Raw genomic sequence first — 21961 nt, forward strand, 5'->3', positions numbered from 1 at the left:
TTCACTGTAGCAGCGCTTCTACTACAGTGATTTTATGCTGCCACAATGATCCCACAGGTATGGAATACGCATTCTTACATTGGTCCAAAGTGAATAAACACAACTATACAAAAAAAAAAAAATATATATGATTGGAAAAATATAGGATTTTAATAACAGCTTACCTGTTAAATCCTTTTCTTTAAAGTACATCACGGGACACAGAGCCATAGTAGTTACTGTGTGGGTTATAAGTCACCTTCAGGTGATGGACACTGGCACCCCCTAAGACAACTATATAACCCCTGCTACTAATGGGAGTACCTCAGTTTTTTAGCCAAGCAATACACGTGTATACCAAATAAAGGAAGGACCTCTGTGTCCCCCGATGTACTTCAAAAGAAAAGGATTTTACAGGTAAGCAGTTTTAAAAATCCTATTTTCTTATCATACATCACGGGACACAGAGCCATAGTAGTTACTATGTGGGATGTCCCATAGCAATTGGAACTGAAGGGAGGGAGATACAAGACATAAAAAGGAAGAGACTAGAGGACTCATACTGCAGAACACTGGGCCCAAAGGCAATATCCTCATGACCATTTACATCAATCACTTGAGGAATCTATTTGGAAATAGATTTTGATGCTGCCTGTCCTCTTTTAGGACATTCTGGCAATACAAACAAAACATGTGTTTTGCAAATCTGAGCGGTCACCTTTAAATAGACCTTGACCGCTTTCACTACATCAAGAGAATGTAGTGACCTCTCTTCCACAGATGAGGTTCTGTAAAAAAAGGCAGAATATCCTGGTTTAAATTAAAACCGGTCACTACTTACCTTTAGTAGGAATTTAGGATGAGGCTGCAATACCATCTTATCCCTATAAATAATAAAATATGGCTCTTCACAAGAAAAAGAGCCGCCTATTCCGATACTCTTCTGGCAGAGGACATGGCAAGCAAATAATATTTTCCTCATCAAAAGAACCAAGGGAATATCCCATATAGGCTCAAAAGGCTGTTTTTGTAAAGCCAACAAGACTAAAATTCAAATCAAGGATTCAGGGATGTCCTGACAGGTGGATTAATCCAAGTTATCCCCTGAATAAAGTTGCGAACCAGAGTGTGAGAAGAAAGAGGCCGTTGAAATAGTACTGATAAGGCCAAGACCTGGCTCTTGATGAAGCTGGCCTTGAGTACCATTTCCAATCCCATCTGTAGGAATTCAAGGATCCTACCTATGACATTTTCTGGGATGCCAACCTCTGGATTCACACCAGGAGACATATGCCTTCAAAACTCTATAGTATACGACTCTGGAGGCTGGGTTCCTAGCATTAACCAAAGTAGACACTACTGAAGAAGACAACCCACGGTCCTTTAGAATGTGTATTTCAATAGCCAAACCGTTAAATTTAGCACTTGTAAGGTAGGATGAAATACCGGACCTTGGGCGAGAAAGTCTGGCCACAGCGGCAGGGTCCAAGGTTTCCCTACCACCATCTTTATGAACTCGGCAAACCAAGATCTCACGCTGGGGACCACCAGAATCGCCTCCTGACCTTTCTGCTTGATCCTGTGAAAAAAAGCGTGGAAGCAGCAAAACCCAGGAGGAAACACATAGTGAAAACTGATTCCATGGAAAGACCAAGGTGCCTGTTCCGAACGCCAGCGGATCCCTCGTCCTTGACTCAAAAGTTGTCAACCTTGTTGTTGAATCTGGACACGAACAAATCCACATCCGAAACACATCTTTGACATATCGATAGAAAGAAGTCAGGCTGAAGGGACCAGTCTCCTTGAAACAATTGTTGGCAACTCTAGTCCGCCTGCCAAATCTTCTATCCCTGGAATGAAAATCGCCGATAAGCAAGGAATGTTGCTTTCTGCCCAGGATAGAACATGATTCACCTCTTTTTGGGCTGCGCGGCTTCTTGTGCACCCTTGCTGATTGATGTAGGCCACAGCTGTGGCATTGTCGGATTGAATACTGACAGGACAATTTCGTAATTTGAGCGTCCAGGCCTCTAGGGCCAGACGAACTGCCTGAATTTCTAGAATATTGATGGGCAAGGTCCTTTCTGACTTGGACCACTTCCCCTGGACAGATGCCTCTTCCAGGACTGCTCCCCAGCTTAGAAGGCTGGCATCCGTTGTTAGCACTTTCCAGGATACTAGTAGTAAGGATTTCCCCTGTTGAAGGTTGCTGGATATCAACCACCAATTGAGGCTGACGCACCTCGAGGGATAAGCGCATCGGAAAGTCCAGAGCCTGGACTTTCTTGTTCTCATTTGACAGAATACTGTTTTGCAGCAGTCTTGAATGAAACTGCACATAAGGAACGGCCTCGAAGGAGGCCACCATCTTTCCTAACAATTTCATGCAAAGCCAAAATTGAAGGATTTCACTTGGTTTTGACAAGCCGAATCAGTGCCTTTATGGAACTGATCCTTCCCTGGGGTAAGAATGCCTTCTTTTGAACGGGATCTATGATCAGCCCCAAGTACTGCAATCTCCTTCATGGATTTAAGTAGGATTTTTCTAGGTTGAGAATCCAGCCTAGGAATGCTAGGTAACCCACAGCGGAGACTAAACTTTGGTTTAGACAGGCGACTGATCTACTAAGAGTAGATTGTCTAGGTAGGCTATAATTGTTATACCCTGAGCCCTTAACCTGGCTAAAGGAGGGGCCAGGATCTTTGTGAACACTCGAGGTGCAGTGGCGAGACCGAAAGGCAGAGCCACAAACTGAAAATTAAAATTTTCTACCTCAAAGCATAGAAATTTCTGATGAGTGGGAAAAATTGGCACACGGAGATAGGCATCTTTGATGTCGCTCTATGGCAAAAATTCTCTTCCTTGTAGAATGGAGACAACCGATCGGATTTGACTCCATGCAGAAGGAACAGATATTCAAGTGCCAGTTTAGATCCTTGAGATGCAAAATGGGTCTTACCTCTCAGTTTGGTTTTAGTACCGTGAAGAGGTTTGAATAAAACCCTGATCCCTGCTCTTCTGTGGGAACCTCCGATATCACCTTCTGAGACAATAGATGATCCAGAAAATGTCCTTTTCCCTGGATCTCTGGGAACGTTCGATCTTAAAATACGGGGGAAATGGGAATTCTAGGAATTATAGTTTGTAACCTAGAGAAATTGAGGAAGCCACCCATCTGTCCTGATAATGCTCCTGCCAGATCATTGAAAAGTATAGAAGCCTTCCGCCAACCTGAGCAAGTGGGGGTGCCCCTTCATAAGCTTTAGTTTTTTGCTTCATGGGTTTCCTGCCCCAAGTCCTCTTTTGGCCCTGCGACTGCCCTTGGTCTTCCTCTTGAACCTGATGGTAGAGGCCGTCGAGACTGCCTGAAGGCAGATGCACGTTGAAACTTAGTCTTTTCTAATGGGAAAAGTTATTTTAGCAGTAATTCTTTGGATATACTTATCCAGATCATCTCCAAACAACCATTCACCATGAAATGGGAAACTGGCCAAAAGCTTTTTACATGGCGCTTTGGCTTACCAATTTTTCAGCCATAGGACTCTGCGCATATGTACCAGCCCTAGCATAAGTCGTGAGGCTTGAATAATAGAATTTTTCATAGCATCCACTGTGAAACACAGTGCCTCTGATATGCCAGCCATCTGCTGGGCCTGCTAATCAGGAATACATTTTGAGTACCTCTACAAACTTTTATGGACTGAGATACTCCAATTGCCGCAAGTGCAGGCTGAACCTGCAAGTGCAATGTTGTTGCTAAACAAATTTCTACTTTTTTTCTGTTGGATCCGTCAACATCTGCGCATTGTCTACGGTGGGTTACATTAAACCTTCAGGAGCTGGGGAAACCCACAATAGCCCCCTGCCAGTAAAAAATAATTATGGCCTTACTACTAAAAAGTACTGGATCCCAGGGTCCAGCTCTCTAAAAAGAGAAGCATTCACAGGCAAAAACCTAGTTTCTTCGGCTACGAAGCCCAGGTACCATTCAATCTGGCCAAAAAAGACACTTTGAATGGATCCAGCCAGCATGGCTAGCCCCAGCAAGGATTGTTCCAGTGAAGCTCAGCATAGCACATCTTTACTCGTGACCAACACCTTAGATACTGGTGAAAAAACTGAGGTACTCCCACCAGTGGGAGAGTTTATATAGGGAGTGCACTTTTTAATTTAGAGTGTGCAAGTGTCCATCACCTGAAGGTGGCCTATAAACCACATAGTAACTACTATGGATCTGTGTCCTGAGATGTACGATAATAAAAGGCTTTTTTTTTTTTTTTTTTTTTTTTTTTTTTTTAAGCAGCAAACCCGACTGTCATGGTGATCATACAATAAGGCCTCTTGCCAACTAGTCCCTGTGATCTGCAGCTGCCAAGTGACAATGCAGTCTCAGAACTCAGCAGTCTCTACGATTAAGCATGAATTTAGATACATGGAAATACAGATCCATCTACTTGAGTTGCAATAAGTATCTGCAACATTACATAGTAGTGCCATCTTTATGCAGTAGATTATTATCAGCGATGAGCTGGACAGGCACCTAATGATTTACAGGGATGAAATGGGAGCCAATCAGGAGCAGCACTGCGCTGTGTATTATGCACTCTAGCATTATGCATTGGTGCGCAACTATGCACACTGCTAGTTCTCAGACAGAATGTTCATATTCTAATTACAAGTGGAATCATGCCCAAGAATACAGGGAGGAAGAAGACATGGTGGGTTTCAGAGGCAGGTAGAAATTGACTAAAAATAAACTCTCTGGGGCTTAACATTAAACAAGCACCCTAAAACAGCATTTACCAGTTTTGAGGGAAACTTGATTTCATTTGTTTGAAACAGGATTTTACACTGCTAGCCCCTTTCCTTCTTTTGTTTTATTTTTCAATGCACACACTAACCTTTTGTATCCAGTAATCCTTATTGTGGCCGGGAGAGGTTCCCTGAGGGCAGACATAAACTGCTCCCATTCGCCTTCAGGCACAATCTTCAGTTCTTGGTAATAATGTTCAAAGAGTTTGTTTTCCTTTACGATTTCAGCATAGCCACCATCCCAGGCCTTAGAGAACACAAAGTTATAGATTACATCAAGCAATATATTCTTATACTGTATAAAGACTAACTTAAAGAGGAACTGTAGTCTGCTCACAACTGGTAATACATTTTTTTTTGCCATTCTGAAGCTTCCCTCCAACCATTTTGTATATTATTTTATATATTACTGTGATTCTGTACTTGCCAAATATACCTAGCTCCTATTTTTAAATAAATATTTTGGCCTCAAAGGGACCCCTGTACTGATGTTATACAAGCTTTCTAAAAGTAAACGTCCTGCGTAATGATCAGTAAAATACTTGCGTATATAATTTGTTTTTATGATCATTTATTCTTCCCCTTTGTTTAGCCTTAATTTACACACTTACATATATACAAACGTTCTTACTAGTTGATAAACATGTACCAATGACAACCCAAAATTGGGGATTTTTTCACTTTCAGTGAGGAAGGTCACCAGAACAAATAAAGGGTAAATCTCCCCAATAGGGGCAAAGACAGCACTGCAAACCTGATCGATGTTCTAATCCCCCTGCACTTTAGCCCAGCCTTTTTCAAACCATGGTGCCTTAGCAAAATGTCTAGATACCCAAAAACTGTATACAATCCAGTGGGCAGATCAAACCGGCCTTTTACTTACACAAAACCACAGGTTTTCATAATGCACCATTACAACCTTCCAGCCACTATGTCCCAATAACGTCATTGGTTGATAAGGAGGACATTGGGTGCCTGCACAGCATCCTTATTGGGCTCTCCCAGGCCCCCTCCATTAGCACTGGGATGACATTAGCTGAGTGAAAGAGAGAAATTGAGGAAGAGGAGAAACATTGGAATACTAGTCAGTACCAGTGTGTAAAGGTGTATTTGCTTTGGACGAATAAATCGTTGGGTGTCCTACATGTGTGAATGTTGCTGCGTTATGTAAAACGATTAGTTTACATTTTATAGTGGGGTGCCTCAAGATTGTGCATAATTTTAAAGGGGGCCTTGACTGAACAAAATTTTTGGGGTGAAACTCTGCTTTAAAGTGGATATAAACCTTAAATCTGAACAGAGAACATATCTCTATAGTGTTTAATTGGCTCTTTATTTCTCTCTGCTGTCTAGTCCCTCTGTTATCAGCACGAGTCACTTCTGACCAGTTTTCCAGATACAAAGAGCTAAAGTTGACGGGATGGAGCTCAAGCACACAGCCTGTGATTGATACCACAGCTCTGGTCTCTGTACTGAATGAAGGGGAGGGTTTCCCTTCCCTCCAATCGGCTCTCGGCGCTTTTGTACAGTGTGTAACTGCAGCTCCCTGCCACCTGCTTTGTGAATCTGTAAAAAATCCTTTTCATCTCAGATTTTTACAAGAATTTACAGAACAAATGGCTGCAAATAAACAAGTACAACTTTTATGAAAAAGGACTTGTTTTAACTTTGGTTTAAATAAAATTTTGAAAAAGGAAAACGCAATATTTTGTACATTTTTTAATAATATCCCCCTTTTTGTTTTTTAAAAAGGGGAAAAAAATAAAAATTACTTCTGAGTTTAGGCCGATAAGTTTTCTTCTACATATTTTTGGTAATAAAAATTACAATAAGCGTATATTGTTTGGTTTGCGCAAAAGTTATAGCATCTACAAAATAGGGGATAGATTTTATAGCATTTTTTTTTACTATTTATTTTTTCACAAGTAATGGTGGCAATCTGCGTTTTTGTTTTCTTTGTGACTGCGACATTATGGCGGACACATGGGACAATTTTGACACATTTTTTATACCATTGGCATTTATACAGCGATCAGTGCAATAGAAATGCATTAATTACTGTAAAAAAGTCACTGGCAGTTAAGGGGTTAACACTAGGTCGATCAAGGGGTTAATTGTTCCCTTGTGTGTTCTAACTGAAGGGGGTGGGTGGGACTTGCTAGGGTTAGAGATAGATCGGTGTTCATACCTTGTATGAACACACGATCTCTCTCTTCTCCACTCAGAGAACCGGGATCTGTTGACCGCCAGGCACTCACATCGGCTCCAGGGGCAAGCGAGCGCTCCTAGTGGACACCAGAAGAAGCGCCATAACATGACGGCGATTCCCACAGCCGAGCCATGTTGCCGCAGTGCAACTACATCGGCTGGTTGGCAAGTGGTTAATGATAGGTTATTTCTTATAAACATCAGAGTGCAGTCACCACCTTTAGTTCTGAACTACTATGTGGCTGTGAGCCAGACCAGTATCTTTCTGTGTGGATTTGGGGGCTAGAATAGAGGTGGAGTGGCCTGGAGCAGTGCATTTTATATTATTGGATGGAACAAAATAGGGTGAGCATTGCTCAGCTATTCACGGGGGGGGGGGGGGGTGGGGAGGGGGATTGGGGGGGTTATTGGAGATGATGTCATCTGCCCACCTTTTCACCTCAGCCAATCAGAGGAAGCCCTGCAGTCATTCATAAAATACAAAGCTTTCTATGAATAGCTGAGCAGTCTGATTCAAGTTAGTCCCACGAGCAAGAGGTTGACATCCTTCTGCTGGAACACACCTCAGTATACTGTATTTAGTCGAGCCACTGCATGTGTTGGTAAAGTATAAAGGTCAACCGATATGGGTTTTTCTCTGGCTGATGCCAATATTCAGAAATCACGGCGGCAGATATACGATGCTGTTTTTTTTTTCCCCCTTCATCTCAAAATCTAAATTAGACACCTTTCACACCAGGGCGTTTTTCAGGCTAAAAATAGTGCCTTCAAAACGGCTCCCCTGCAGTCTGTGGGAAAACCCTGAGTGCTTTCACACTGAGGCGACGCGCTGGCAGGAAGTAAAAAAAAAAAAAAAAATGAAGACCTGCAAGCAGTATCTTTGGAGCGATGTATACCACCACTCCACCATTCCGGCCCATTTAAAAATGAATGGGCACCACTGCTGAAGCACCTTCAATGCGATTTGGCAGCAGCGCTTCACAAGCGCATTTAACCCCCTTCCTCGGCCACTAGCTGGGTTAGAAGTGCCATGCTAGCAGCCGAATAGCGCCGCTAAAATGATGGTAAAGCACTGCTAAAACTAGCAGCATTTTACCGTCAACGCCTGCCCACTCCAGTGTGAAAGCAGCCTTCAGTAAGAAGTAATACAGAAAATTTCTTACATTTAACAAAACAAACCTCCAATCAGTTCACTTGTATGTATAATTTAAAACTTTTGGACAAAAAAAAAAAAAAAAAGGGCTAACTTTACTGTTTTATTTTTAAATCTGTGTATTTTTTCCAAAAAAATGACGTTTGAAAGACCTCTGCACAAATACCGCATCACATAAAATATTGCAACAACCGCAATTTTATTCCCTTAGGGTCTCTGTTAAAAAAATATATATCATTTTTGGGGGTGTTAAGTAATTTTCTATCAGAAAATACAGGATTTTTACTTGTAAGCAACAAGTGTCAGAAAAGATTTAGTATTTAAATGGTTAAACAGAGATGCTACCCACAGAGCTCAGTTCATTGAAGAAGAAACATTGTATCTCTCTGCTCTTTTCTTGGCAGACTGCCCAGAGAGGAGGAAAGTCACTCCACTGATTAACTTCAGGCAACTTACATTGACTTCTATTACAGAAGTATTTTGCAAGTTGCGCTGAACGATGCCAATAAATTAAAAAAAATGCCAAATATTGACCTCTAGTAAAGAACAATGTAAACACAGCTGTTATGTGAACCGATATTCAAGGATTAAAAAAAAAAAAAAAAAAAAAAAAAAAATCCTACATCCGTCCATTAACTGGAAAGAAATGCTTGGTGGTATACCGTCTTCTTTGGTTTTGCCATACATCAGGATGCAGCATTCACATGAAAAGGCCCGTTGAGAAGATCCAGCCTCAGAGCAAGCCAAGGCGCAAACAAGATGTCAGCGACAAATTCACTTTACTGGAAATAAAATGAGCATCCATTTATATGAAAGATTAAGGATGTCTGTGGATGCTTCTTTTATTTCCAGTAAAGTGAATTTGTCACTGACATCTTACTTGCACTACTTATGTGTAATGCTGCATGTGTTAATGAAAGGAATAGTTCATTTGGACCAGCTTGTTTCAACGTTTTAGTTCACCAAAACCTGCAATTGGACTTTAATGTATAACTAAAGTCACAACTTTAGACTAGAGAAGTGTCTCAAACTTTTTTTTTTACATATTCACAGTCCTTTCATAGTATTAATAAACATTTTTTGTGGGGGGGGGGGGGGATTTTACTCACCAGAAACACCCTGTTGCCATGTAGTGGCTCCTAATCTGCCACTTCCGGGTCAGCTGAGCTCCACATCACTTCCTCTCTCGCCTGTGCTCCTGGGAAATGCGAGTCATTATTTCCCAGGAGTCAGTACTGTGAGCAAAAATTGCGTTATTTCCCGGCAGGAAATGACACGATTTAAGGCGGTTGCCATGACAACAGGGAGGGACCATCTTCCATTGGCTTCCCTTATGGCAACTTTCTAAACAACCAGCGCTACAGCACCGCACACGCACGATATCGAGAGGTGCATGCTGGTTACCCAGCATGCACCTCTCCATTGGTAATCCCAGAAGAGGTTGCGATTGGGCTTCACATTCCCACAATCATCATGGCAATGGTCAGAAGAGGATTTACTAAATAGCAAGTATAAAGATAAAATTCATATCCACTAGCAAACATATATAAACATTATTTGTGTCATTAAAGCGGAGGTCCACCCTAAAATGGACCTTCCGCTCATCGGATTCCTCCCCCCCTCCGGCGCCACAATTGGCACCTTTCAGGGGGGGAGGGGGGTGCAGTTACCTGGATAATCCAGGTAACTGCACCCACTTCCGGGCTAGCTCTCTGCGGAAAGGGGCGTACATTACGCCCCTTTCCGCAAGTGCCCGCCCCCTTCCGCAAGTGCCCCGCTGCCTGCTGGGAAACACAGATCCCAGAGGCAGCGGGGACCGTCCTCATTGCGCAGCGCGTCTCGCACATGCGCAGTAGGGAACCGGGAAATGAAGCCGAAAGGCTCCATTTCCTGATTCCCATACCCAAGATGGCGGCGGCCGCACTCGAGTGTCGATCTAGAGATCGGCTTCGGGTGCCGACATCGCGGGCGCGCTGGACAGGTAAGTGTCACTATTTTAAAAGTCAGCAGCTGCAGTATTTGTAGCTGACTTAAAAAAAAAATTAAAATAAAAAATAAAACGCAGAGTCCCGGCGGACTCCCGCTTTAATGGATTAGATACCTGAAAACAAAAACAAAAAAACCCTGTGGCTGGAACTCCACTTTAAAGTAGAACTATAGGCAATGTTATTTTTTTACATTTTGCATACAGCAAGGGAAGGTTATAAACCGGTCATGTTTGTTTCACCATCTGTGTCCAATTATGAAGATTTCCCTTCACTTCTTGTTCCTTAGCCAAAGTGGTGAGGGGAAATTCCTGCTAATTAGGGGAATAACTTGGGGGCCCCCCGGTCACCAGAACTAGTGTCCCTATTGGAAGATTTCCCCACTATTACTTTTCTGGGGACAACCCAAAATGTTTTTCTTTCAATGACAATGGTAAACAGAACAAAATAGGTGAATCTCCTTTACAGACAGCAGTAACAACTGAAATATTCTAATCCCTCTGCATTCTATCCAAAACAAAAAAATAAGTTTTGCCTCTAGTTATATTTTAAGCATTGGTAAGCTGCAATATGAAATTTTTGCTTTTTCTCCCCTGCAGCTGCTGTCACTTTTAAATTTTCTGCTGCCGTGCAATGCTCCATCCACACAGCTACATCATTTATTCACGGATCTGTGAATGAACAAACAACAAGTCCTGTCCACAACCTTGGCAGACAGACTTTTATTTCTCAATGGAATACAGTAAAACCTTGGTTTGAGAGCGTTTTGCAGGACAAGCAAAATTTTATAAATGTTGACTTGATATACAAGTAGTGTCATGTCACAACCGAGTACAAAAAAGAGAAGAGAGGCGCCTCTAAAGCCCCAATCAGAAAATCGTATGGAAAATACTGCTTTCAAATCGATCATACGATAATCAGATTGTTCATATAGAGCTTACGAGAGCCGATCAGGACAGTTCATCTGATATTATTCTATCGGTCATGCACAGAAATTTTTTTCGTACGATACTAGATTAAACAAAAATCGTACAATCCGTACAGCTATCCTTCGAAAATGCAATACAGATGCATTACAAGACATGAAAGCACTTGCAATTTTTTTTTCTGTTGTGCAGGAATTTATGACTTTAGTAAACTCAAATTCAATCTGAGATTGGCATGCAATAAAAAAGGGATGACCATTCATCCGATAATCTCATTGTGTGTATGGGGCATAAGTGTAGAAATATGGATACATTTAATGAAGGTAGAACATTTAGAGCAGGTTCACACAAGGGCGACCTGGGATCTGACTTAAAGTCGCCCGGTTCAGAAAATCAATGGAAGTGAATTGAGTCCTCTTAAATGTACACTATTGAAGTCACTCTGACTTCATTAAAGGTTTCTGTACGACTTCAATCCGACTTCTAGGTGACTTGTACCCATTGATTTCAATGGAAGTTGTCTCCAAGTCGGATCCCCTGTGTTAACTGAAGCAACTTTCCAGGAAGTAAAAAATAGTTTAACCCGTCCCTCCTACAGAGCTGATTATTATGTGATTGGCCACTGGCAAAATCTCCTGTCCTGGAGGCAACTTCAAGTCGCCTTGTAAGTTCGCGCTGTGATTAATACTCAAGTCGTGTCCAAGTTGCCTCCCAAAGTCTCGCTGGAAGTCGTGTTGCCCCTGTGGGAACCGGCTCTTAGTAGCATAGTGCTACACTAAAATGGTTCTCTTCTCTAATACTCTGTAGCTCCTGCTGGATTTTGCTTTTAACCCCTCTGTGGAGGCTTCCATTTGTGGATGGACATTTTACGATGACACAACCTGGTCACATTACTATATTCTTTTTATAAGGATTATAAACTGAAGGACCCATGAATAAATGGGTGTGGAACGAATCATCTTTGTTTCCATGATTTCGTATGGGGAAATTTGCTTTGATATACAAGTGCTTTGGATTACAAGCATGTTTTTTTAATTCGTTCCGTAAACTAAAATGAGCCCTTTATAGTACAGAAAGAGCAAAAATCGCTACTGTAAATATTACAGTCACAATTCTACATTAAAAAAATAACCCTTTACAGTAGTGATTATCTGTTTTTTTCTACTATAAAGGGCTCATTTTAGTTTTTTTAACCCCCATTTTGTTACTAAACATCTTAGACCTGGTTCATTCACATCTGTTTATTGGTGCTTTTTGCAGAAATACACTACAGTTCATTTCCATGGTTTCCTATGGGACACGTTCACATCTGAAAGGGTCAGGGACTTTTAACGCAAAATGGTGCTTTATTGGTTCAATATACTTCAATGGAGAAGCTGCAGAAAAGCATGTTATGTGTTTTTGCAGCAATTTGTGTTTTTTAATCTGCCCAAAAAAATGCAAAAATGCAAATTGCAGTAAAATCATGTGCGCAAAAATCAAAATGTACAGCAAAAAGCACTGCGGAAACAGATAAAAAGCAAACTGCATAGGTGTGTACCGAGCCTTATGCAGGCCACATGGATCAATTTTTTTAGGTGAGAATATTCAGACGAAAAATCTTTGTACATTCGCTGAATGAAAGAATTTTGTTTGGAATTTTCACTTGTTTTTAACATTCTGTAATTTGTAATTTCTGAACGAAAACCACATACACCGTCTGAAAATTCCTTTGACTAAGAAGTTTTCTATTATTTCCAAATTTTCCCATCACTGTGGTTGAAAATGAACGTCAATTTGACCCACTTTTTTTAAAGGTTATTAATAGTGATGCACCAAAATTTCGGCCGCCGAAACATATCGGCTGAAAATGCCCTTTTCGGCAACTTGCCGAAAGAGAAAAACGGCCGATAATGGAGCTGAAAATGGGGCGTGGCATGGGTGGGGGCGGGGCTCCGCCCCCCGCCCCTGGTGATGCCCATCATGGGGGGTGTATAGCGCAGGAGAGCCGCCTCCGCCGCCTGTTTGATCACAGCGCCGGGAACATAACAGCTTTCATTTCAATAGCTGTGTGTTCCCGGCCGCGCGCCGTCACACACAGCCCCCCCCCCTTGTCCGGGCACTTACACAGATCATCCGTCCAATCCTGCGGATGATCTGTCTATCAAAGTGCCCGGACAAGGGGGAGGGGCTGCGTGTGACGGCGCGCGGCCGGGAACACACAGCTATTGAAATGAAAGCCGTTATGTTCTCGGCGCTGTGATCAAACAGGCTGCGGAGGTGGCTCTCTTCCCTGCACAGGCTGGCTGCAAAATGGCGCGCAATGGCGGGACACTGGCGCGCAATAGGGGGACACTGGCCTGCAATAGGGGATGCCTCCTGTACCACGTCGCCAGTCTCTGACCGCCTCCTGTACCACGTCGCCAGTCTCTGACCACCTCCTGTATAAAAATATTTTTTAAAAACAGTCATTTTCGGTATCGGTGCTGTTTCCGGTATCGGTTTAGGTTTAGGTTTTCGGCCTAGTGTATTTTTCATTTTCGGTATCGGTTTTGGCACCAAAAAAACCCATTCGGTGCATCCCTAGTTAACCAATTAATCGAAACAATAAATCGGCCAACTAATCGATTATGAAAATTATTGTTTGTTGCAGCCCTAAACTGGTGCAACCGTAGCCCGAGAATCCTCCAGCTCTGCAACTGGCAGCCACTACAGAGGCACAGGCAGACAGCTGAATAGAAAATTTGCAGTAGCAGGTGCAATACTTTTCAGGCTCCTGTCAAAAATAAAATACAGAAGTAAAAATCAAAAACACAGGAGCCCTTTACCAAGCTATCAGCTGTGTCCAACCACAGCTGATCACATGTAAACAGACTTGCTGATTATGTCTATGGGAAGAAAGGAGAGCCAGTAACTAGCAAGCCTGTGAGAACATGGTTTACATTGATAATCAGGGTATTGACCACCAGAGCGCAGCGCCGTCATTTTTATTTAAAATGTTAGCTTTTTTTTTGTTTTGCAAAACAGAAAACACCATAGGTGATATGCTGATATGCAATAAGCAGCCCTCCAGTTGTTGCAGAACTACAAGTCCCATGAGGCATAGAAAGACTGACAGCCACAAGCATGACACCCAGAGGCAGTGGCATTGTGGGACTTGTAGTTTTGCAACAGCTGGAGGGCCACTAAATGCATATCCCTGCCATAGGCGATTAAATCCCACCAAAAGAAAGGAAATTATACCAGTTTCATAGGTGTTAGGCCTCATGCACACGAGACGCAGTTAAACGCGTGTTCAGATGCAGTTGGACACTTTTTTCAACTGCCCCTGAACTCATTCAATGTTATCCTATGTGTCCATGCACACAGTCTCGTTTTTTGCCGTTTTTATGCAGTTGCGTTTAACCGCGTTTTTCCAGAAGCAAAAAAATGGGTTCAGACGTTAAAATTTCCACGTTTCAGATGCAAAGCGCGGCACCCACGTTTAGCTGCGTTTATAAGCGTTTTTAAAGGAACCCAATTTTTTGGACCTAAAAACTCAGAAATATGATCCGAGAATGACATTTTGTGACCCGACTTTGGGGGGCCCATAGCTTGGGGCCTCTTATTGCCAAGAAGCCCAAATTCGGTATGCAGACACTGTGGAACTAGCACTACAAAATATCCAAATTTGAGGTTACTATCACCAAGTGACCCCGACATAGGGGGCCCCAAAATTGGGTCGCAAAATGTCATGCACTTTTCTGCATCAGAGAATGACATTTTGTAACCCGACTTGTCGGGGTAGGTACGCAGCTGCACATACATGTTTGTGAAATATCCAACAGACATTCGCTGTCCCATCAACGGATGGGTCCAATATCGATGAGCTCTGACTCTGGACCTCTCACGAAATTTGCGATGACGTTGCTGTCTCATCAAGAGAAACATCAGGAGCATTTCCTGACATATATTCAATATGGGATCCATTTCAAAATATATACCACAGAAAGAGAGGCAAATGCAAGTGTACAACTGCTCTCTATGCTTCTGCTGCTCACTCTGATCAAAATAGCAGAAACAGTAAAAAAAAAAAAAAAAAAAAAAAACATGCTTTGAGAGCTTGGGGAGGGTCTACATGATGTTATCTTTATAAACGCTTATAAACGCAAACGCGGCTAAACGCGGCACGCAAACGCAGCAAAACACGCGTTTCAGCTTTTTTTTTTTAGCAGAGTTTTCACCTACTTAAAATGGTTGTATAGTCATTTTGGGGACTTTTACCTACAGGAAAGCCTATAATAAGGCTTACCTGTAGGTAAAAAAAATATCTCCTAAACTTGAACGGTTTAGGAGATATTCCCCTCACAATGCGCTGCTGACTGCAGCGGCGCATGTGCACAGGGGATTCTCGGCTGAAAGTCCAGCAGACGCCGGACCCTGCCAGGAAGAAATCTCCTGCGCCCATGCGCGGGAGTGATGATATCGCAGCTCTGGCCACTCACAGCGCCGGAGCCACGATACCCAGAAGAAACGCAGAGGGAACATGTCAGCTCCCTCGGCATGGATCGGGCCAGATGTCGGGGCCTCGTTCTAAGGTAAGTATTTCATAACGAGCTAGTATGTGGTGCATACTAGCTCATTATGCCTTTTCCTTTGCAGGTAGGAAAAACAAAAACATAACAGCGGGTATACAACCGCTTTAATGTGATTTTAGCCGTATTAGTGCAATTGTGACAGAGAAAATTGAGTACTGTCCGTGATACTTTTTTTTATTTGCACTAACAAAGTTTTTCAGGACAAGCTTAGGGGTAAGTCCCCTTCTTCAAGGTCCCAGCTTAAAAATGTGTAAATCAGTACTGCTTGGACCTTGAAGAAGGGGACATACCCCGAAAGCTTGTCCTAAAAAACTGTATGTTAATGCAAATAAAAGTATCAGGGACAGCACTCAATTTTCTATGACAAAAGTGTGAGAGCCCTAAAAGATGCCAATTGCCGTGGGCAGGAATGGGTTGTGACATAAGGATGAGAACTCACCGCCTGCTCTCTGGCCCGGCGCCTCTCCTCCTCCTCAGCGGGGGTTCTCTGCACTGCAGGCCGCTGATCCTTGCGCCGATTCCTCCGGTTCTTGCGCCCCATCCCCGCACTGACAGCTCGCACGCAGAGCCTGGAAAGTGTGACTAACGGGGACAATATCGCCAGACTGCAGCTCCTAATGTACAGCAAGTCACAGATTGTACACGGTTTTAGGAGTAAGGTCCCGGCAGCAGCACTCCACCGTCTATTCTGTAGGAGCAGTATACTTTGTAGCGGAGCAATCAGTCATGAACCCACGTGTATACACGCACCAAACTCCTATCTGACCGCACCGCTGACGTAAAAAATTACGGAAGCCGTGTGAGCCCGTGCAAAGGAAGTCCGAACTACCAACCAATCACGGGGCAAGCCTCGCCCACCTATCTGCTGTCTCCTTTTGCCATCTTTGAAAAGGGCAGTAGTGGCAAAACTATAGTATAAACAGTTTATGGAGGCAGAAATAAGTGTTGGTTATTGTGCAGCTGTTTTCTCTTCGGAAGACATGCATTGCTGTGCCATGTATTTCCAGCAGCGGCGACCACGCCAACTTACGTCTTGGAGAGACCACACTAGCCTTTGGAAAGTTGTGGTGTGGTGTGAGTGTACAACGTCACCGCCCACTATGCCTTCTTCTATTCTGATTAGCTGGACTTTGACAAAGGTCTCCGCCCCCTCCGCCGCCTAGATTGGAGGTCAGTAGTGATGGCTGAGCTGGTGGAAGACGAGGCCCGCCTGCTGGACCTCCTGTCCCTGCTCATGGTTCTGATGGGACTCCTATCATTTGCCTTACTTAGGTGTATCCGTTTGCCTTATGGGCGCCATGCCAGCTCGGCGTTTGGGCCGCCGGTTCCTGTGAGGTTGGCTTGGTTTACGCAAGAGCTGCCATGCTTGGTTGTGCCCCTGTATTATGTGTCAGTCCATCCTGATCTCCCAGCACCCGCCCTGTTCCTGATGGGACTCTTCATCTGTCACTACATGCATCGGTATGAGACTTCTATTACTTCTAATCTTTGGAATGTACAACTAAAAACAAATCGTCTTTTCTTCCTATATATGGAGCCACTAGTGCGATGGGTATAAACAGACGTGTGTCATTTTGCACCCTCCGACATCCAATCCGCTAAAAACTGATGGCAATCCGTCTATCAGCTAGCATGCGAGTTTAACCACTTCAGCTCTGCAAGTTTTACCCCCTTCGTGACCAGGCCATTCTTTATGATATGGCACTGCGTTACTTTAACTGACAATTGCACAGTCATGTGACACTGTACCCAAATAAAGTTTATGTCGTTTTTTTTTTTTTTTAAGAGTCCTGACCTTAACCCGATGAACACCTTCTGGAAGAATGGTCAAATATTCTACTAGACACACTCCTAAACCTTGTGGGCAGCCTTCCCAGAAGATTTAAAGCTGTTATAGCTGTAAAGGGCGGGCCAACTCAATATCGAACCCAATGGACTATGGCAGGAATGCCATTAAAGTTCGTGTGAGTGTAAAGGCAGGTGTCACAATACTTTTGACAATATAGTGTGTGTATACACACACACACACACACACACACACACACTTTGAAAACTGACAAGTTCTGAGGTAGTGGTGGCCGGTCTCATTTCATGAGGTCCTAAAATGCTAGGACAAATACCCCCCCAATTACCTGACAGTCCAAGGCATTTAGGAAGAGGCATGATGAGTTTTTTTGTAGGTGTATTTTTTTTTTCCCAATTTTCTTTTACCGAATTGCATTACATCAGTATCCTATTACTGGTGTAGCAGTGAAGGATACTGGCTGATGGCAGTATGTAAAAAAAAATATATATAATTGTAAATATTTTTTATTTAACTTTTCATTTAAACTTTTATTACCTACTTTGTTTTTTGTTTTTTTGTTTTTTACAATGATGATCACTGTAACAGGATTCATTTGAACTGTTATGAATATGTTTCATTAATAACAGTAGAGCTGCACAATTCTGGCCAAAAATGAGAATCACATTTTTTTTTTCACATTATACAAAAAGAAAAAAAAAATGGGCTACTCTACTGGTTAGTGTGGTGTGTTTTTTTTATTTTTTTTTTATTTTTTATTTTTTTTTCATTAAAGTAATTGTTTCCCAAAAAAACATTTGAAAGGCTGCTGTGCAAATACAGTGTGACATAAAATATTGCAACAACCACCATTTTATTCTCTAGGGTGTCTACTATATATATATATATATATATATATATATATATATATATATATATATATATATATATATTATAAATTTTCTAGCAAAAAAATGATTTTAACTTGAAACCAACAAATGTCAGAAAAAAGTTTAGTGTTTTAAGTGGTTAAACATTTTTTACTTACACATGAAGTCTTTTCCATTGACAAATTGTTACAATGTTTATACTTAAGTTCAACTGATAAAGAATGTTATGAGTCTTGGTAGACTGCCCAGTTTTTCTCTTCCTTGCTTTTGATGGCTGTGGCTTCAGAAGAGCAGAGAGAATTCTTTGCATAACAAGAATCCTGTAACACTTTTTCAAAATCACAACGGAAAAAAAATTGCAATAATGATTCTTAACAATTAATTGTGCAGCTCTAACAGCTGTGCTTTTTGTTGACATGCTGTGGTTGGCTATAGCTAAACACATGGTACAGAGTGCCATGTGATAGCTGTGGGCAAATCACTACTGTAAGCAGAGCTGTTAAGAATGAAACTCATTTATAACAGTTGTCTATACATTGTGATAATGTGAACCCTCGACCCCTTAAAGCAGCTGGGAACTGGAACTGTCACGGAAGCAGCACGCTGCACGCCCTAAGGAGCACGCCGATGTGCATGTGTGAAGCAATGTACATTTACGTTGCTGAGCCTGGCTGTGCTGCTCACCTACAGTAAAGGTACTGAAAGCATTCCTAAAGCAGTTAATTATAGTTTAACCTCTTCCTGGCAGGGCTGTTTTTGCCTTTTTATCACGTATGTATAAAAATGGACATTTTAGACTTGAAGATTACAAACTCCAAAGCTTATGGGGTTGATTTACTAAAACTCTAGAGGGGAAAAATCTGGTGTGGCTGTCAATAGTAGCCAATCAACTTCTCACTTCAGCTTGTTCAATTAAGCTTTGACAAAAAAACTGGAAGATTGGTTTCTGTGCAGAGCTGCACCATAGTGTGCGTTCTCCAACTTTAGTAAATCAAACCCTTCCCCCCCCCCCCCCCCCCCCACACACACCATGTGTTTTCAAAAAAGGAGAGACCCTGGAGAATAAAATGTGCTACTTCCAGTTTTATATGCCACTCAACTGTTGATCAAAAACCTACAACCTCAATTCCAAAAAAGTTGGGATGCTATGTTCAATCTACATAAAAACACAATGCAATGTTTTGCAAATCTTGTGATGGAACCTCTTGGCACCCTGATTGGGTGTTTCCGCCAAACAGTGCCTCCTGCCCTCCAAACAATTCCAGCAGAGCAAGCGCTACTACCAGCTCTTTTTACCCCAAGCATTGTACACAGACAAGATGTTTGGCTAGACCCAAAGGAATGACTGTTTATCTAACAAATACAGGTGTTTATACACTTCAAAAGTAGGGCAGTCAGCACAGTGGTTATATAACGATGTAGAGTTGACACAAGGCTAATCCCATCATGTAGGATCCTCCAAAAGTTAGACAAATTAGCCAACAGACAGAAACAATAGGTGACTCAAATAACAATGGGAATGGACACCTAGGAGGCACACAAACTTGTGTATTCTGTCCACTAGACATGTCATCAGAAGACAAACAATGTTCCAGCAGTCTGATCAATTTATATATTTCTCAAAGGATCTTGTTGATAAATATATTTCTGTTCCAAGTGAAGGAGGGCACCATATTCCCTCTAACTATTACCCTGTACAAGATTAATATTACACCTTTCCAGCCACTCCAGAAGGGAAGCTTTATTGACCTTATTCAGAGAAGTAATCCAAACCACACTTTCAGCATTCATCACATTGCTGTCCATCATTAGAGCATGATCTGCTCTCTCCATGGGCCATAATCGGTAGGTAGGAGGCCTGCCCCTGGGCCTCTCCAAAAGCCCCTGTCCTGGTTGGGTCTGTCGCAAATCTCATAAACCCGTATTTTATTCACATAATGAAAACAGAGAACACATCAAATGTTTAAACTGAGAAAATGTACCAATTTCATTTAAAAATAGGGTCATTTTGAAATTGGTGGCAGCAACACATCTGAAAGAAGTTGGGACATGGTCTTGTTTAGCATAGTGTAGCATCCTCTCTTCTTTTAACACTCTGTAAAAGTCTGGGAGCTGAGGAGACCAGTTGCTGGTGTTTTGGGAGAGGAATGTTGTCCCATTCTTGGCTAATATAGGATTCTAACTGCTCAACAGTCCTGGGTAGGGATGAGCCGAACACCCCCCGGTTCGGTTCGCACCAGAACTTTCGAACGGACCCCAAATTCGAACGAACTTTAGAACCCCATTGAAGTCTATGGGACTCGAACGTTCGAAATGAAAAGTGCTAATTTTAACGGCTAATATGCAAGATACTGTCCTAAAAAGGGTTTGGGGACCTGGCTCCTGCCCCAGGGGACATGAGTCAATGCCTAAAATGATTTTAAAAATGGCCGTTTTGGCGGGAGCACTGATTTTAATGACGATTAAAGTGAAAAAAAAAAGTGAAATATTCCTTTAAATATGGTGCCTGGGGGGTGTCTGTAGTATGCCTGTGCAGTGCCACGTGTTTCCCGTGTTTAGAACAGTCCCTGCACAAAATGACATTAAACGGAAATAATGCCATTTAAAACTGCTTGCGGTTTTAATGTTATATCTGGTTCCTGCAATATGGTTGAAAATCATTGAGAAAAATGGCATGGGTAGCCCTCCCTGCCCATTACCAGCCCCTTTAGGTCTTGTACGCATATTAAGGGGAACCCTGTACCCATATTAAAAAAAGGAAATGCGTTTGGCCCCCAGGCCCTATATACTCAGAACAGCAGTATACAGGCGGTGCAAACAAGACAGGGACTGTGTAGGTTTGTTTTAAGTTGAATCTGTTTGTAATTTTCAACTGGTACATTTTTAAAGTGTAGCTCCAGTCAAAAAAACTATTTTTAAGCTTTTTGGAAAACATAGGGAAGGGTTATCACCCCTGTATAATTTGTTTTGTCGTCCATCTTTTTTCATCTCACTTGCTGTTGTCTCCTTCTGTTTGCAAGTAGGAGATGTTTGTAAATTGGATGTTTGAAAGTAGGGGCCTGCCCTATATGCTCTGCAGAAATGGCGGAACAAGGTGTTGGTTTTGCCACAACATTGTAAGCCCTCAAAGTGACTCTTGGTGGGCGCTGGAGCGCCCTGCTGTGAACGATTATATCAAGAATTGTAATTACATGCCATTGTTGAACAGTGGTAGAAAAATTGACATTTGGTGGTTGTGGTGCTGGTGCCACAACACTATAAGTCCTCACCGTTACTCTGGGTGGTCACAGGAAGGGGCCCTCCTGTGAAATATTATATCAAGAATTGTAATTGCATGTCCCTGTTAAACAGGGGCAGAAAAATTGGGCCTTAGGCACTGGTGCTGGTGCCACCACACTGCAACCTCTGCCATATACTCTTGTTTGATTGCAGGAATTAGCCCTGCTGCAAAGCATTGCATCAAAAATTGTACTTAAACGCCCCTGTTAAGCAGGGGCAGAAAAATTGGGCTGATGGCATCAACCAGAACCAGAAATGTTCTTCCAACATATCAGTGGAAGAGGATAGATAATCAACATAACAGGACAGTCACTCAGCATCAGCATAGGCAGTCTTGAAGGGATGTGATATTTCAAAAAAATTATTCTGTTACATCAGCTTCAGGTGCT

General features: G+C 42.4%; 2 protein-coding genes across 2 annotated transcripts in view; one reads left to right on the forward strand and one right to left on the reverse strand.

Annotated features, from left to right (window-relative positions):
* Positions 1–16569, reverse strand: part of NSUN2 (NOP2/Sun RNA methyltransferase 2) — a 113568-nt gene extending 96999 nt beyond the window's left edge. Inside the window, exons 1-2 of the mRNA XM_077492011.1 lie at positions 16060–16569; positions 4882–5039 (exon numbers count right to left, since the gene is read on the reverse strand). Of these exons, the coding sequence (XP_077348137.1) occupies positions 4882–5039; positions 16060–16161 (260 nt within the window). The 5' untranslated portion in view covers positions 16162–16569. The remainder of the gene's footprint in view (positions 1–4881; positions 5040–16059) is intronic.
* A 188-nt stretch (positions 16570–16757) lies between these two features.
* SRD5A1 (steroid 5 alpha-reductase 1) overlaps positions 16758–21961 on the forward strand; it is a 57643-nt gene continuing 52439 nt past the window's right edge. The window contains exon 1 of the mRNA XM_077492012.1: positions 16758–17081. Within this exon, the coding sequence (XP_077348138.1) occupies positions 16801–17081 (281 nt within the window). The 5' untranslated portion in view covers positions 16758–16800. The remainder of the gene's footprint in view (positions 17082–21961) is intronic.

This window comes from Lithobates pipiens, unplaced genomic scaffold (assembly GCF_037356315.1).
Source record: "Lithobates pipiens isolate NorthernLeopardFrog02 unplaced genomic scaffold, aLitPip1_a1.2 Scaffold_19, whole genome shotgun sequence".
Lineage (NCBI taxonomy): Eukaryota > Metazoa > Chordata > Amphibia > Anura > Ranidae > Lithobates > Lithobates pipiens.